The following is a 16,579-nucleotide window of genomic DNA, read 5'->3' on the forward strand; positions in this document are numbered from 1 at the left end:
CAGGTCCATGTGGGTGGAAGTCTAGGTTCTCCACTCGACCTTTGTTGGTGTGGCTGGCAGTTGAGTTACAGTTTTTTTTTCTGGTATTTGGTTGGAGAAGAGAGGTTATCATCTAAATCTTTTCTGTCTTGCTAGGATGCCTCTATCCTGGCCCTTTGGGTAGAGAGAGCAGGCTTTGGTTCGGGTGTTACTTAAATCTGTACCTGTTGGTATTTCTTTTTGCCAGCTTCTTAAGTTCCAAGTCTCAGATCTATGAAGCAAAAAGAAAATGCAGGAACTCACCATTACCCAGGTCTGTAGCAGCTCTGCCATTTTTCTTTATCTTCCGGAGTAATCTTAGGTTTGTTTTATGACATTGAGGACTTTTAGCTATATTTAAGAGGAAGAATAAGAAAAATATGTCTATCCATCTCAGTATGAATTTTAATATTGTTCATTTATTTACTCAATAACTTTTTTGGGAGTGTCTGTGTTACAACCCAGATGTATGATGTCTACTGTGGCTCTCAGCACCCGTAAACCTGGCCTGTGACCTCCCATTAGGTCTGGGTGGGGCCCTGGGGATCAGTTTCTAAGAAACTTACCTGGTATTTGGGGGTGTACAGACGTGTCCATCAACTATGGCCTTAGATGAACTCCAGGTTGCCTCCCAGGGCTCACTTTCATTGTCATTATTTACCCTGGCCCAGGGACTCACTTCCTAGCTGAGGTTTATCAGATAAATGATAAGACACAAAGGCTTCCATTATGAACTGTCTGTGAATATATTTGCATTTAAACAGGAACAAGCAATAGTACAACCCTTGGTGATTGTAGACTGGGAGGGAGATGGAGGCCCACTTTGGGCCCAGGGATTCCTTCAGGTTTACAGCTGCAGGGAAGTCCTCCACTTGTTTGTAAGGAAGGCCCTGCTTGCGGTGATATAGGATGCCATCCTCTAAGTTAAGGACGACTCATACACACACCACACACCTACACTTACTGCTTAGATGAGACAGATTTTCTCTCCCTTTGAAAACTAGAAAGCAGTTGAATTCAGTCTCTCCTGATTTCAGAATGTGAAACTTGGATTTTTTTCTTCCGCAAAAGCAAGGTGATAGTCTGGCATCAATAAACAAACATGGACCAACTAATGGCCATTAAAATGCCCATTGGGATTAGTAGATCCAGGTGTGTTAGTCACTCAGTTGTGTCCAACTCTATGCGACCCCATGGACTGTAACCCACCAGGCTCCTCTGTGTGTGGAATTCTCCAGGCAAGAACACTGGAGTGGGTTGCCATTCCCTCCTTCACGGGATCTTCCCAACACAGGGATTGAACCAAGGTCTCCTGCATTGCAGGCAGATTCGTCACTGTCTGAGCCACCAGAGAAGCCCAGTAGACATAGACTACTGTATATAAAATAAACAACAAAGTCCTGCTGTATCACACAGGGAGTTATATTCAGTATCCTGTAGTAAACCATAATGGAAAAGAATACGTGTGTGTGTATGTATACACACATATGCACGTGCATATATATAAAATTGAATCACTTTGCTGTTCACCAAAAACTAATACAGCATTGTAAATTAACTTTACTTCAGTTTTTTTTTTTTTCATGCCCATTACAGAAATATACTTCCAGTGTATTTTGAAGATATCAGAAAATTCCTTAGTTCATTTCACAAGCATCCTTTGCATCCTTGTGCCAGTCCTGAAAGAAGTTGTGATGAGTCAATGTAGAAGGTTCCACAGCCCCACCCTAGAGATGTAGCCAGGACCTAAATAAGGCTAAACCCCAAAGGGAGAGCCCTGAGGTTTAGGAGGGGAGCAGGAAGGAGGCCAGTCCAGCAGGGAGAGCTTTCACGGCTGCCCAGAGTCCAGCTAATAGCTGGAAGGAAAGGAAATGATGCACATTAGATGAGAAACTGACTGCCTCTGGTGAAATGAGCTTGCAAAGCAGCATAAAAGAAGGCATCAGGTGCAGGGAGAAGGCAAGAGAAGAGGTCATGCAAAGCCTTTGGAGTGGCCTCCCCCGGGCACCATGATGTGCCTTGTCCTCCATCTCCCCACGCCATATCATGAGCGTGTTCTCTTGGCTGTGTTGTACGGTGTGATATTTCCTACTGAACACATCCAAACAAAGAAGATCCTGTATGTGAAGGGGGCTTCCCAGGTGGCACTAGCGATAAAGAACCCGCCTGCTGATGCAGGAGACACAAGAGACGCGGGTTCGATCCCTGGAGAAGGAAGTGGAAACCCACTCCAGTATACTTGCCTAGAGAATCCCATGGACAGAGGAGCCTGACAGGCTACATAGGGTCACAAAGAGTCACACATGACTGAAGTGACTTAGCATGCACACATATATGTAAGGTGTTCGTCACAATCTCGTTTATGTTCCCCCAAATTTGGAAAGCTCTAATTATCCAGTGTTATGGTTACAGAAATAATGGTTCTGTGCTAAATCATTTCATTTTAAACAAAACACTAATAACCTGGGACAATGAGCTTTATGAATGATTGGGGGAATGCAGAAAAGGAAAGCTGTACAAATCCTGTGATTTGCAAAAATATGGATATGATTGGATACTAAAGGGAATTCAGAAACGAAAACCATTTGTTGGAGAGGTGGAGTGGATGTTTTTCTTTTGTAGGTTCCATTAGTACATAACAGTAAATCGAAACCAATTCAAAAGTGCAGATATTTCTGGAAGAATTGCAGTCATGTCCGACACAGTTTTATTTGGCAAGCAAAGGAAAATATATCCTCAAGGCATGAGGGTGGGCCTACCCAAAAGAGGCAAAGAGAAGAGAAGCCAAAGGCTCAATTTTGGCTCCTCTTTTTATATGTTTTTCCTCCCCCTGAGCCTGCCCTATGTAAACTGGGCTAGCCAGGAGGGCTGTTTGCTTCACCTGAGGGCCTCACTCTGGTCCTCGGACCTTTCTTTGTTCTATTTTCGTGGGCTTTTTCCTTTCTTTGTCTTTTAGCCACCGGTATTTTGAACACCTTTTCCCTATTCTAACTACGTAACACCACCCTCCAAGGACCTGAGCACAAGGTTACTTGTGCTTGGGGTGTTTGTGGAAGTTCAAGGGTTCGTTTAAATAAGAACAGATGAACTAATAAAACGCTTGTTTACTTATACACAGATAGTCCCAAGGGAGAGCCACTTTGAGAATGACTTTTCTAATATAGCTGTGTCTGCTGTGTGTAGAAGATCACACCCTCCAGCTTCAAGTATTTGAAGAAATAACTTACCTTAACACAGTCGTGTTTTCTGGAGTGCCAACCCTAATTTAAGGAGGCTGTGTGCTTTGTAGCCACACCAGATTGTCATCTAAACAACTGCCTTTGCTTGATAAATGGACGCGGAGATTCTTAGGAGATAAGAATTTGACCATCTTATTTAGAGGCTTCAGATGCCAGATGCTCCTGACACGTCTCTCTCAGTGCTGCTCTGAGATCTCAGGAAGTCATCTATTCCCCTGTTAGAGTTTCAGTAATAAAAGGAGATAGCTGCCTGTATTTTATACCCTGTTCTGAGTTGTGCCAGAGTTTGATAGCTTGGCAAAATGTGGTTACTTTAGCCCCAATGCAAATTCTCCCTGGCTTACTCTGCAGTTTCAGCATCAAGAGACTTCTTCATACAGAATGTTTCCCGTCCACTTATCAGCAACACACACGCCAGCCATTTTCCTCAGAACAATACAGCTTATCTCACTACCATAAGATGTATTGGGTAATTTATACTTCTAGAATCTAGAAACTAAAATGTAGTTTTTTTTTAAAAAAAAAGTGGAAGAAGCTAATCTGAAAAGGCTGCATGCTATATAATTTGAATTATATGACATTCCTGAAAAGACAAAACTATGGAGATAGTTAAAGGATCAGAGGTTGCCCAGATTTCTGGAGCATTGAAACTGTTATTCTGCATGATGCTGTAATGGTGGATATATGTCATTATACATTTGTCAAAGCCCATAAAATATACAACCCAGTGAACTCTAATGTAAACTATGGACTTTAATTCATAATAATATATTAATTTTGGCTCATCAGTTGTAACAAGGAGCTTCCAAGGTGGCTCAGTGGTGGAGAATCTGCCTGCCAATGCAGGACACACAGGAGACACGGGTTTGATCCCTGGTTTGGGAAGGTCCCCTGGAGAAAAGCATTGCAACCCAATCCAGTATTCTTGCCTAGAAAATGGACAGAGGAGTCTGGTGGACCTAGTCCATGAGGTCACGTGGAATCGGACACAACTGGCAACTGAGCATGCATGCACTCATGAATTATAAAAAGTTAACCACACTGAGACATTAACAATAGGGGTGCGAGGCGAGGGATGATATGGAAATTCTCTTTTTTTCCGCTCAATTTTTGCAGCCCTAAAACTGCTCCAAAAAATCTTTTAATTTAAAAAAAAAAAAAGGCAGTTTGGCCCCATGGCATCTCCATGGAGCTAGGGAAAGCTGAAGATGATGGTGTCATTCTACTTAAGCATTCTGTGGTACCCAACATGTAACCTTCAAGCAACGTCATTTGAAAATAGTAATCAGTACATTAAATCTCCTCTCTCTCTGGTGGTTGCTGCTATTGCTAGTCTCTTTCTTTAAAAACAAACCAAAAAGAAAAAGGAAGAATGCACAATGAGCTTACCCTCTTCTCGAGAAGTTCCTGTTTTCCTCCATCAGAGATTCTGTTACACCCCTTCCAAAATCCAAACCGTTGGCGACTTTGCGACACTGCAGAGGCCACTTACTCAACGTTCTAGGTGTTTTGGCCAAAAAAGGAAGGTAGTGCTCGCTGCCCTTTGTAGGTCTGTTCTAACCAGCAAAATGAACGGCTCGGTTCCTCCCGCACAAGAGGAGTGCTCTTCGCTTTCCTGTGGTGTGGGAAGGGGGGTGGCTGTATCATCCCCATAGTAAATATCTACACATTGTAGAAGGTATCCCTTGGAATAGCATAAGTCATGATAAGTAGTTGTCACGTTGTCGTGACTAGCCAAAGGGAAACCTACACTTAACAAATTTACAAATCAATCAAAGAAAGATGTATACTAAGTCTGCATTTTACAGCATATAAAATACATTTCTTTCTAGAGGGGAAAAAATGTATCCAGCAGTTACCCTGCATTCACTGTGCCTCTATTACACATGTGTACCCAGTGACAGGCCAAAAAACAGTGAGTGGCATAAAGGCAGAGGAAATCCGTATTATCTCATGATGTCCGCAGTATCGGTACTCTCATGAACAAGGTGAAATTTCTTGCCTAGAAGACCACAGTAAAATTATATTCAACACCCATAAAGAGAGTAAAAGTTTTCTTTTCTGAAGAATGTCTTAAAAAATGGGATGTGTCTTATTTATATACCACCTGCACATATTATATGTCAGCAGAGTTAAACAAGATTTTCTATGGGCCTTCAATATCATTTTCCTCTGTCTTGGGTTTGATTATCCACCTAGAACTCTGATGAGGGTGCAAGAAGTGTGTCACTAGCTCATCTGAGGCCACCATGCTCAGGGATCACTTTCTACGTGCTACCAAAAACGTTTGGGATGAAGTCATAATGGTTCACCTCCATGGTACGAGAAAAATGAAGGCAACCAAGTCATCCTGGATTTCCTCTGAAAGTTCCTATGCTGTATTAATTATTTAAACCATCATAAAAAAAATAAAAAAATAAAACATCATAAATGAACTAAACTAAGAAGAAGTAGGGAGTAGAATGTAAAATTTAAAGACACACATGGTCATACATTTTAATTAAGTTCTGGAACAGAGAAGAAACTTTTCTGACTCTCTGAGTGACCTTTCTCTTTCTGTTCACTAATAAACTCATGGGTAGAATAAGAATCAGCCAAGTGAGAAAGTCAGCAGAGGGCTTCTCAATACCAGCAGCGGGGTTCTCTGCTTCCAGATGTGCTGACAGATATCTGATTACTTGCTCTAAGGACATTCAGGGCTTCCCTGGTGGTTCAGTGGTAAAGAATCCACCTGCCAATGCTGGAGACGTGGGTTCCATCCCTGGGTCGAGAAGATCCCCTGGAGAAGGAAATGGCAACCCACTCCAGTATTCTTGCCTGGGAAATCCCATGGAGAGAGGAGCCTGGCGGGCTACAGTCCATGGGTCACAAAGAGTCAGACACGACTGAGCAACTAAACAAGGACATACAGAATAGTCTCCGTGAAGATCGTTTAAAATTCTTGTAGGAGACATTTGTGTCTGAAGTTGGACTCTTAGAAGACACTTTCTCAGCCTTGTTCATGTCTCTGTCCTTTGCAGGGCCACAGGCTTTGGCTTCTTGAACGCACTGTGCAAAGCAGCAGCCGTCCTGGGAAACTTGATATTTGGCTCCCTGGTCAGCATCACCAAAGCTATCCCCATCCTGCTGGCCTCCACCGTGCTGGTGTGTGGAGGACTCGTGGGGCTGCGCCTGCCTGACACACGAACCCAGGTCCTGATGTAATGGGAAAAAAGCCATCCATCCTGTATTCCCTTCTCCTGCCCTGGGCCAACTCCCCCTGCTGACTCAAGGCTCCAGAAAAGTGGTCAAATACCAGAACACTAACCCCTGCTGTGACAACAGTGTAGATGCATACCGTCCCATCCCTTCAGTGTGATTTTGCAGGGTTTGGGGTTTGTTTTTTTCTTTTCATGTATTATTGTCTTTCCTAACTGTGATGCTACTGCCTTCCAGAAATCAGAATTTTTTTAAGTGTCTTGTGAGTCGAGCCTTCCTAAGATCCTCCTCATTGAGGGTTCAGAATCTAAGAAGAGGACTGGACTGCTGTCAGAAATAATCCTGCTCCTAATTCAGCATTCACAGGAAAGATAAATCAGCATATTAGTGCGTCTGTGCTGATGGGGGAGATTCTTTTTTTTTTTTTCGCAGAGTGATATTTCCTGTTTACTTAGAAAAGGACACCCAGCAACTCTTGCTGTTACAGCAGGGCCTTTCAAAAGAAAAAAAAAAAACCTCTGCAGCACCAAACCGAACTGGGTGGGGCTCTTTCAGGCTTGACAATTAGGATGACTCTGCTGACGAGAAAAATAGAGGCTCTGCAGTTGGCAACAAAGATCTGTGAGCTGCCTGAGCAAGATTTCTGCCAGGAAGCCTAACGGAGTTCTGAGAAATACGAGGAAACGGGCCGCTAGTAGTGCCTGTGATTGTGGCACGTGGTTCAGAATGTCAGACAATCAGAACTCAGATCTTCGGCCTGACTTCACCCCCAAGCTCTTCCCACCCCGGCTGCCATCCATCTTGCCAGATAACACAATCAATGGGAAAAAGCCACTTTCTAACTGGGTGATTCCGCCATTGATGCAAACTCTTTCGAGATTGTCAGCCATCTAAGTTGTTGTAAGTTGAAATGAGTTAGAAATTCACACCTAAAGCCATGTGTAAATGCCAAATGATACCTCGAGGAGACCAGGGTCTTGGGGCCAGTGTCCCTGGAGAAGTGACACTGGACTTTCTAGCAGTGCCCCTGGCTGGAGCCGGTCAGTGTGTTCCTAGCAGCTGCCTCTGCATGAAATCGCAGCCCGCTGAGCTCCATGGGGCCCTTGGGCAGACAAGGGTTGCATCTCCTGGGGGCTTTTGGCTGCTCACTTTACCTCTGGAATCCTCCTGGCCTGCAAGAGAGAGGTTAGCAGGACCTTCCCACAGGCTGTCAGCTATGTGACCTTCTCACCCCTTGGGGCCGCCCCTCCTGCATGCGGGTCCTTTTTACTCATCTTCTTTGAAATCTGAAACCTCCAAGTTGACTTGCAGTGATGACCAGCAGCCAGGAATAAATCCCATATTAAAACAATATTCCTTTTTTAAACTCCCTATGTCTTGTTAGAGGGTTATCCTTGTTACTTATTATAGGCCTTTCCAACAGGTCATGACTCTGAGCCTCCAGGAAGGGAGAGCCTTTGTTTCCAAGAGTCTGTTACACTCAAAGATGCCTTCACCCCACAGGCCACTCCTCTCTCTCCCCTTCCTCCTGATCCTCCTAGAGCTCCAGACTGCAGAGTTTAGTCTGTGAAAAGCTGCTTTCATTAACATAAGCCATTAATCGACTCTCCCTTGAAGCAATTCAGGCCTATCAGGGCGGCAGCCTGGTGTGGGGGTGCTGACAGGAAGAGGGTAACTCCCTGTGGATGCAGGCTTCGGGCCAGAATATGAGGAAAACTCAAACCCCAAACTACAAAGGCGGCAGAAAGAAGGCAAACCAGTAAAGACTGGACGGGATCTAGTAGGACAATATCAACAAATCTATTAGAACGGTGTCAACGGAAAGAAACAGAACTCTCACCTCTGCCTTCTGGAATATTATTGGAAAACACAGACAAGTCAGACAACCCATGAACATATCCTGGAGGTTCTTCATTATGTACTCATTTCCCCACCTACCCCTTGGCTTATCTTTTCCAAAGAGACATACTTGGGGATCTGAGCAGATTTTTTTAGTTGAATGTTGCATGTGCAGTGATAACTGCACAAGTGACCAGTGCATCTCCCATTCAACCCATTCAAAAGAGAAATAGAAACGTGCATGGATGCTGCTATCTCTAGATCTTCTGCCACAGTCAACTTTGCTTACTGTACTGTTTTTACTTTTAGAAATGTCTCAGATGTCTGTGATCGTTCTAAATGCATCAAATATGTAGAGCACAGTTTACACAGAATTTTATCTGAATGCTTGATGGATCAGAATAGGATTAACCAGCAGGACCACACTGGATGAGACCTGCCTGCATGCATCCCCTTTGGAATGACCTTTCTTGACCTTCTTGTCACTAAATCCAAACCTCCCAGGTGGCCCAAGAGGGATCTCTTCTAATCTCCTGGACGGTCTGTGGTCACAAACCTTCTTGGTCACCACCTTTCCTGCAGTTTTCCCCGCCTCCTTCACATTGTTCCCCGCACTGGCATTTTCTATGAGAGAGCTCAGGTTCTTCCCCAACTATGTGGTGTGGCCTGTCTGGCTTGTTCTGGGGTGAGCAGGATTAAGATAGAGCCGTGCGATTAGACAGAAACTCTCAATTCTATCCAGTGCAGCAGGCTGTTGGCACTCAGACGTGCAGCCAGCATCTCATTTCATCAGCAGTAGAAAGAAAATGAGAGTACATGCATAAATGAAAGCCTGGGAAACAGTCCCACTGGCTCCTAGATTTCTAATTCCTTTTCTATCTAAAATTTCCTCCCGTGCTTTGAATCAATCCAGAATGTTCCTGAGTCCTGTTATTATCACTGGTCCTCTCAGCAGGAAATAAAGCCAGCTGCTCCACTCTGTAAGTCCTGAACCGCATTATACCCCAGTAATAGGCTTTACCCTCCTCTCATTTAATCTCACTGCCTTGGAAGCCAAACCCAGCAGCCAGGGATTATCTTGCACCCTAAGGACTAACCCTGGCAGATAAGACAGATGGGTCCTAGCCCAAACTCTCCCCCTAACCAACAGGGAGACCCAGAGCTCCCCGAGGAGGATATAAGTCATTGAGCATCTCTGATCCTCAGTTGCCCCATCTGTGGAGCAAAGGATTGGGACTAATTTGCTGCTGGGACTAGTCTAAGACTCTAGAAGACCCTCACAAAAATAGGTTTATCTTACTGTCTACCTTCTTCTGATGCTAAACCCATCTTTACAAGACCAAACAGGTTGAATTTAGAAACTGAAAAAGTAGGCAAGCTTGTAAGAGCTCAGGAAGCTGTTTGGGAAGGCCCTGTGGGACAGGTGAGAGGATGGCTCCCGTGCTGTTTGTGCTGCAGCTTCTTAGAATCCCAAGCATCATCTGTATTCACTGTTGGTTTGATGGTTCCCAGTGCCTGCCTAGAAAAGGGCCCCACCCTGCAGGACACAGATGTTAGAAGCCTCACTCATCAGTCCTATGAGAAAGAATGCCCCCCAGAGCTTTCCTGGCTCTACTCCATTGCATTGATGAAACATGGTCTTATGCAGACCTCTGCCTTCAGAAGCGGTTTTAACGTGATTTTACCTGAGTTGTCAGATGCACCTTCATTTACAAATCTCCCTAAGTTCAGGTTTTCACTAAGTTAATGTCACTGCTCTTCTGGATGTCGTGGGATGTCAAGGGAGAGGTGGGAAAAGACACTAGTGACAGGAAGGAGAACCCGAGACACTGAGAAGGTTCTAATGGAGAGGTTAGAGCAGAATCGAGATCTCCTAAGCCCTGGGGCTGTTTCTAAAGCACTCCATGGAAATAGCTTCTGATTCCCTCTGCCAATCAAAACAATATGATATTCTCCAGTTTTTTTCTGTCTCATATCCAAATAGCCTTTACCTATTTCTTCAGTAAAACCCCTCACTTGTTCATGCATTCAAGGTTCTCAAGCCAGAAGTGCCTGGATTTGGCCTTCACCTGGTGTCGTGGAAAGGCAATCGGTTGATTGTTAAGGGCATGTTGCCTGGATATTTGGATTTCTATTAACTCCCATATCTCTCTGTACTTAGTCCAGGTACCAAACCTACAGAAATACCAGTCAACTTGCTGGTTGAAATATACACAGCAGGGCACTCTGAAATGGACTGTACGTTTCTTACAGTTTTTGTTTCTGCAAGCAAGCGTGTTTTGAGTAAAGCTTCTCTCACAACCTGTAATATAGACAGAGTTGTCAGTATCTTCTTGGTTTGCTGTGTATCCCTTCATTGTTTCAGGTGTGGAGTGATGGTTCTCCACGTGATGTTCTTTTGCCCTGACTGCCCTTCCTACCCACGGTGTCTTACCGACCAGACACAGCCATTTCCAGGGCTGACTTCCGTCTCTCTCCAACAAGACCTCCTCAATCTGGTTTAGGAATCTCAGGACTTGAGTGGCAAGGATACAGTTCATGGACCTAGTTTCAGGTTATTAGCACTGGAAGGAGGAAGGGGCTGGGCAGAGCATTCACGATCACTTGTCATCTCATGTCATCTCATCAATAAATATTTATTAACTTGCATGTGCTATTGAATAGGTTGAGGCGCTGTGCTGTATGCAGGTAGTTAACCCTTTGCAGGACTTAACTAAGGACAGGGCAACAGGGAGAATGAAAGAGAAAACATTCGTAATGGTGGGGGAGGTCTTATATTGGTTTCCATTACCTGTTGATACCCCCTCCCCATAAACGCAAAGTGTAATTTTTCCTAACTTAAAAGAAGTAATAGCCTACTGTGGGCAGTGCAGAAACTACTCAGAAATTGGGACTGTCTTTGACAATTGCTAGGCCTTTGTTGGAGGGACTACTGACTCGTACCTACTTGGAAAATGAGGAAAGTGGAGCCATACATGTGCTGTCTCTTTAAATATCTTGGCAAGAAGCTGAGCTAAGGTGTTAAAGGAGAAGGATCAGCAGCAAAGATATCCCCGTCTGTATAGAGGTGTTCGCCTGTGAAGTTCTCGTCTCTTCTGGGGCATCCTTTTCATGGCCTAAACTCCTGGCAGGGCCTGGGGAGTCTGCACAGAGTCAGCAGATCCCCAGCTGCAGCCATGTGCCCGCCTCGGCTTCCCAGGGTGTTTCCTTCCTGATGTTGGAGACTTGTGATGAAGTCAGCTGTCTGCAGATCCCCTAGAGCAGCTTTCCTCCTCTTTACTTTCAGCAGATAAGCCACCCAGAAAACAAGTTCTGACAGTCGGTGCGGGCGATGTTCAGACTTCAGTTTAAGGCCAGCACATAGTGTTGCAAAGTGTCTGGAAGTTGCAAATGGCCTTTAGGGGCTGGGGCCCGAGGTGCAAGCAGAGAAGGTGGCTGTCAGCGACCTGCCTCCTTCCCCACCAGAGTCTCTACTTCCTTTTGTCCCACTAGCTTTCTCCTCCCTACCTCCTCCAAGCAGGACGCACTCACCTCCTCTCTCCCTTCTCTTCTGCACCTGCCCTTGCCTCGTCTTGACTCTTGCGGCAGAGAAATCGAGCCCAAGCTTGACCAGGGCCCTTAGGACTGAGGAATGTGATGCTGTGCTGGCTGGAGGGCCCCTGGGAACGGGGAGAAGGGCAGCGGGTGTCAGCCAGTGTGAGCTCTTGACCATTGGCTTTGACACAGTTCCCCATGCTGGGCAAGATTTCCAGCAGCTTCCCAGCTCCTGCACATGATGGGCTGGGCGCCACTGACGTGAGATCTGAGCGAGGTCATCTCTGAGGCAGAGGGCTTAGAGCTCAAAGCTTGACTCCTGAAAAGCAAGAAGGCTTGCAGTGAGGTGCATGGAATTCATAGACCTCGAGGAGGTGACACACCCTCCTACTTGGTGCCGAAGGCTGGGTGCCTTCCACTCAGGCGGGGGTGGGGTGGTATTTATTTATTGATTGACATACCTTGAGACATGTGGGATCTTAGTTCAGCAACCAGGGAGCAAAACCATGCCCCCTGCGTTGCAAGCGCTGAGTCTTAACCACTGGACTGCCAGGGAGGTCCTGAATTTAAGTGCTGAAGTTGCAGAGGGTGCCTGCTCTCTGCCTACCCTACCATGAGGGTGCTGGCTTCATGCCAAGAGTGTCCAGCCCTGGAAGGAGGAGAAAGCAGACCCTAGCCCTCTGTTCAGATTCTTACAAGCTTCCACAGCAGCTAGCGGCCCACCCTGGAAGCTCGGGTGCAGAGTCCTAAGCAGATTTCAGGTGCCTGGAGAGTGACTGACAGAGTCAGTCATGGGGGCCGAGTCGTCAAAAGCCAGGGAGGGGCTGGAGCAGGTGCAAACCAGTTTCTCAGAGCCAACCATTTCAGGAATTTTGTGAGCCAGTTGAGAAAGTCATTTTTTTTTAAATTCTTAATTAGAGGCTAATTACTTAACAATATTGTGATGGTTGCTGCCATATATCAACGTGAATCAGCCATGGGTGTACACATGTCCCCTCCCTCCCCACCCCACCCCTCTAGGCTGTCAGAGCACCGGCTTTGGGTTCCCTGCGTCATACATCAAACTCCCACTGGCTATCTATTTTATATATGATAATGTATATGTTTCAGTGCTATTCTCTCAAATCATCCCACCTTCTCCTCCTCCTGTGTTCAAAAGTCTGCTTTCTATGTCTGAGAGACAGCCATTATTTAACATTAACACATGTGAACTTAAAATCTTTATATTTTAAAGCAAAGGTAAAAAATATTCAGAACTCATCACTTTCTAATTATTTTCTTCCATTTTAGTATTATCTATGCCCTTGACATAATCGACGGCTACTGTGTCTATGTGATAGAAATACCATGTGATGCTGGGTTCCTTAACATCTCTTCCCAACTGCAGGTCCCGTGATTTCACCTTTGTAACTTGAAATCGGCTATGGTGGGAGTACTTACACCACAAATATTGATAGATGCTACAAATCAGACTCCTCCCACCAGACAGCAGTCTGCATACCAATATCTAAAGCCCTGACCAGTACATGGCCACCCACTGCATTGACCTGGACCACACCAAATCAAGTCCCATGGGTTTGCAGGTCAGCATTGCCCATCAGCCCAAGAGAAGGAAAAACAGCAAGTTCAACCTCACGTCAGTATGCAAAGGGTTACTTTCTGCATTTGTGTTGATTCAGAATAACACCCGCATTGCAGAGAATCCACCACTTCTTTTAAGTATTGTTCCTTCCAGGGCAGTGTACAGTAAATTGGCTATTTATGCTGTGCAAACAGAAATAAATTTGTTTGAAGTTACAAAGTGTCTCCCCTCTCACACCCAAGTAGGTGTTGAAGACAGACAACTCCTTCCTTGCCTTTGACATTCAGCAGGCCTGACTAGATAGAACTGAACAACTTGGCTTAATCTCATTTCCTCTGCTATTGTTATACATTTATTGTCCTGAATCTATGTCCTAAATCAAAAGAAAAAAGAAATGTTCCTTCCTGATATGTGTTTCATACTATCCAAAATGTGGTTATGTATCCTTGTCTTGATCCAGGAACACACTGAACAGACCATACATCCTTCATTAATGTCAACATCCTATAAATAAAGTCCTAGAAGAGCTTTTTCTTCCAGGTGGATCTCCATTTCAGACATGTTAAACCCAACAATTCACTCTCCTTTGCAGTGAGATCTTGGCAGTGGTCCTCTTCTTGGTTTTGGCGTCGGGCGCTTTGTTATGTCTTGTTTCTCGTCTCTTTTTATGCTCTGTAAGCCTTCCTGCTATGAACGTCCCCTTTACCCCCAAGTGTACTGTATATATGTGCTGCATGTGTGAACCCCGATAAATTCTGTTTCAGGTGTTTGGAGTTTTCCTCTTAAGTACAGCTGGTCTTGTTGTGAACTCATCTTTCTGGTATGCTCCTCTGTGTCTGATTCCCGTATTGCCAAAATGTCTGACCAAGTGTGTTTTAACAAATGCCCGAGACAGCCGTGTGTAACCTTGTGTGAATGAGGGCATGCTCCATTGGGGTGACTTGTGTGCCGCGTAAATCTATCAGCTGTGGACGTGTGTATACATTACTGTGCCAGACAACTAGCATTCCTGTAACAGCTGCAAAGATATTTAATGGACATCCAATTAATAAAAGAGCATTTTTTGCTCCATTATATTCAAATAAAGATTTACGTGTGACTGACTTCCCCTTGCAAGCGTGTACTGACCCTTAAAATAATAAGTACTTTTTAAAATGTCTTGAGCATAAAGAAAAACTGTTTCCTTTGATTCAGACTTATTTGAATTGTTTCCGTGGGTTGGTATCATGGGTACTGATGTGTTGTTTGATTTCACAGGCATACATTCTAATTGTTAGCCAGGACCAGTGGGAAAAAAGTATTTGTGGGTGGCAAAGCAGATGCGGTGTTCATCTGCCCCAGAGCAGGAATGGCAAACTGATTTTCTCTAGCGTGTTAACACCAATGGATTGGTAGTATCTGCTTGGAATATTAGTTTGAGAAGCATGATGAGAAAAAATGCTGTATTCTATAGCATTGGCATTGGAGGCTGAAAGACAAACTGCCAGCTATGGATTGGTAATCCCCAAAGGATACTTTTCACTGCATTTAATCGAAGAGCCAGCTTCAAATATCTTTACTGATGAAGGGAATTGTTATTTCATGTAACAAAGGAGAGAAGACCATCCCAAGGTTGGGTGTGATGTGGCTTGGCAACGTCACTGAGACCCAGGTTCTTTACATCTTTTAGGTCAGCCGTCCTCAGCATTGGAGAAGGAAATGGCAACCCACTCTAGTATTCGTGCTTGGAGAATCCCTTGAACAGTCCATAGGGTCATAAAGAGTCGGACAGGACTGAAGCAACTTAGCATGCTCAGCATACTGGCATTTGTTCCCTTGAGGTGGTTCCAGCAATTTTTTTTTTTTTTAATTCTTTTTAAAGTTATTTAAAAAAATTTTTTTTCCTTTCTTCTTTTTTTAATTTGGCTGTGCGAGGTTTTAGTTGCAGCACATGGACTCTTCATTGCTGAATGCAGCACATGGAATCTTCATTGCTGAATGCAGACTGTTAGTTGTGGCATGTGGGATCTAGTTCCCCAGCCAGGGATCAAACCCAGGTCCCTGCTATTGAGATCATGAAGTCTTGACCACTGCCCCACCAGCGAAGTCTCAGTTCCAGCAATTCTAAACATCACATTCTCACACAAAAATCGAAGGCAGAGAGGGACCATCCCCTCTTTATGACCCTTTCTGAGACCAAGGAAACCACTGTCAGATCCCTCCAGCAGATGTCCCCCTTTATCTCATTGTCTGAGTTTGCATCATTTGCCTACTCCTAAACTAATCACTAACAAGGGGAGTATAATTACCATAACTGGCTTTCTAATCAAAATTTCCCTCCCCCAAGAGAGTTTGGCATGTGTGCTAAGTCACTTCAGCCATGTCTGACTCTTTGTGACCCGATGGACTGTAGCTCGCCAACCTCCTCTGTCCATGGAATTTTCCAGGCATGAATACTGGAGTGGGTTGCCATGCCCTCCTCCAGGGCATCCTCCCGACCCAGGGATCCAATGGGTGTCTCTTATGTCTCCTGTACTGGCGGACGTGTTCTTACCACTAGCGCCCCCTGGGACAAGGAGAGCTTGGCAGGAGCTCACGCCCCACTGCAGTACTCAGGAAGCAAGGAAGAAAGAAGGTCACTGTTGAGTGCAAGCAGCAAGCCTGTGAGCTCTGGAACTGTGCTGTCCAACACTGCCGCCACATATAAATATGTATACTTAAAATGGCAAAAATTAAATTAAGAATTAAGTTTCTCAGTCAGTTCCCCTGAGTCACATGTCAGGAGCTCAGTGGCCACAGGACTAGCGGCTGCTGTGTTGGACAGTGGAATACGGAACACGTCATCAGGGTCGTGCACCCACTCACCTCTGCGGGCTGGTCCTTCTCCTGGGCGCTCTGCACTTCCCCCAGGTTCTCTCCCCGAGGCTAGACTCTCTCTTTTGCTGTAGCAACTGTGTTCCCCCTTCTCCTCCCCCAGCAGACTGGAAATCTCCAGCCCATCACCCCCCACAGGTCTTATCCCTTCTCTGGGCCCCCAGCCCACCAGATCTGGAAGCTAGTCAGTATTGAAGAAAAGTTGCCCTCTGCTCCTCTTTCCTTCCTGTTTGGTGATGAGGTTCTTATAGGAGGGGGAAGAGAAGACTCTAGAGGCTAAACACTTCTACTGCTATCAGGGATGATGACTGGCTCA

At 45.1% G+C, this 16,579-nt stretch overlaps 1 protein-coding gene across 1 annotated transcript in view; it reads left to right on the forward strand.

The window, feature by feature from the left end:
- SV2C (synaptic vesicle glycoprotein 2C) overlaps positions 1-14,498 on the forward strand; it is a 215,151-nt gene extending 200,653 nt beyond the window's left edge. The window contains exon 13 of the mRNA XM_065941270.1: positions 6,278-14,498. Coding sequence (XP_065797342.1) covers positions 6,278-6,461 — 184 coding nt within the window. The 3' untranslated portion in view covers positions 6,462-14,498. The remainder of the gene's footprint in view (positions 1-6,277) is intronic.
- The last annotated feature ends 2,081 nt before the right edge of the window (positions 14,499-16,579 follow it).

This window comes from Muntiacus reevesi, chromosome 7 (genome assembly GCF_963930625.1).
Source record: "Muntiacus reevesi chromosome 7, mMunRee1.1, whole genome shotgun sequence".
NCBI lineage: Eukaryota > Metazoa > Chordata > Mammalia > Artiodactyla > Cervidae > Muntiacus > Muntiacus reevesi.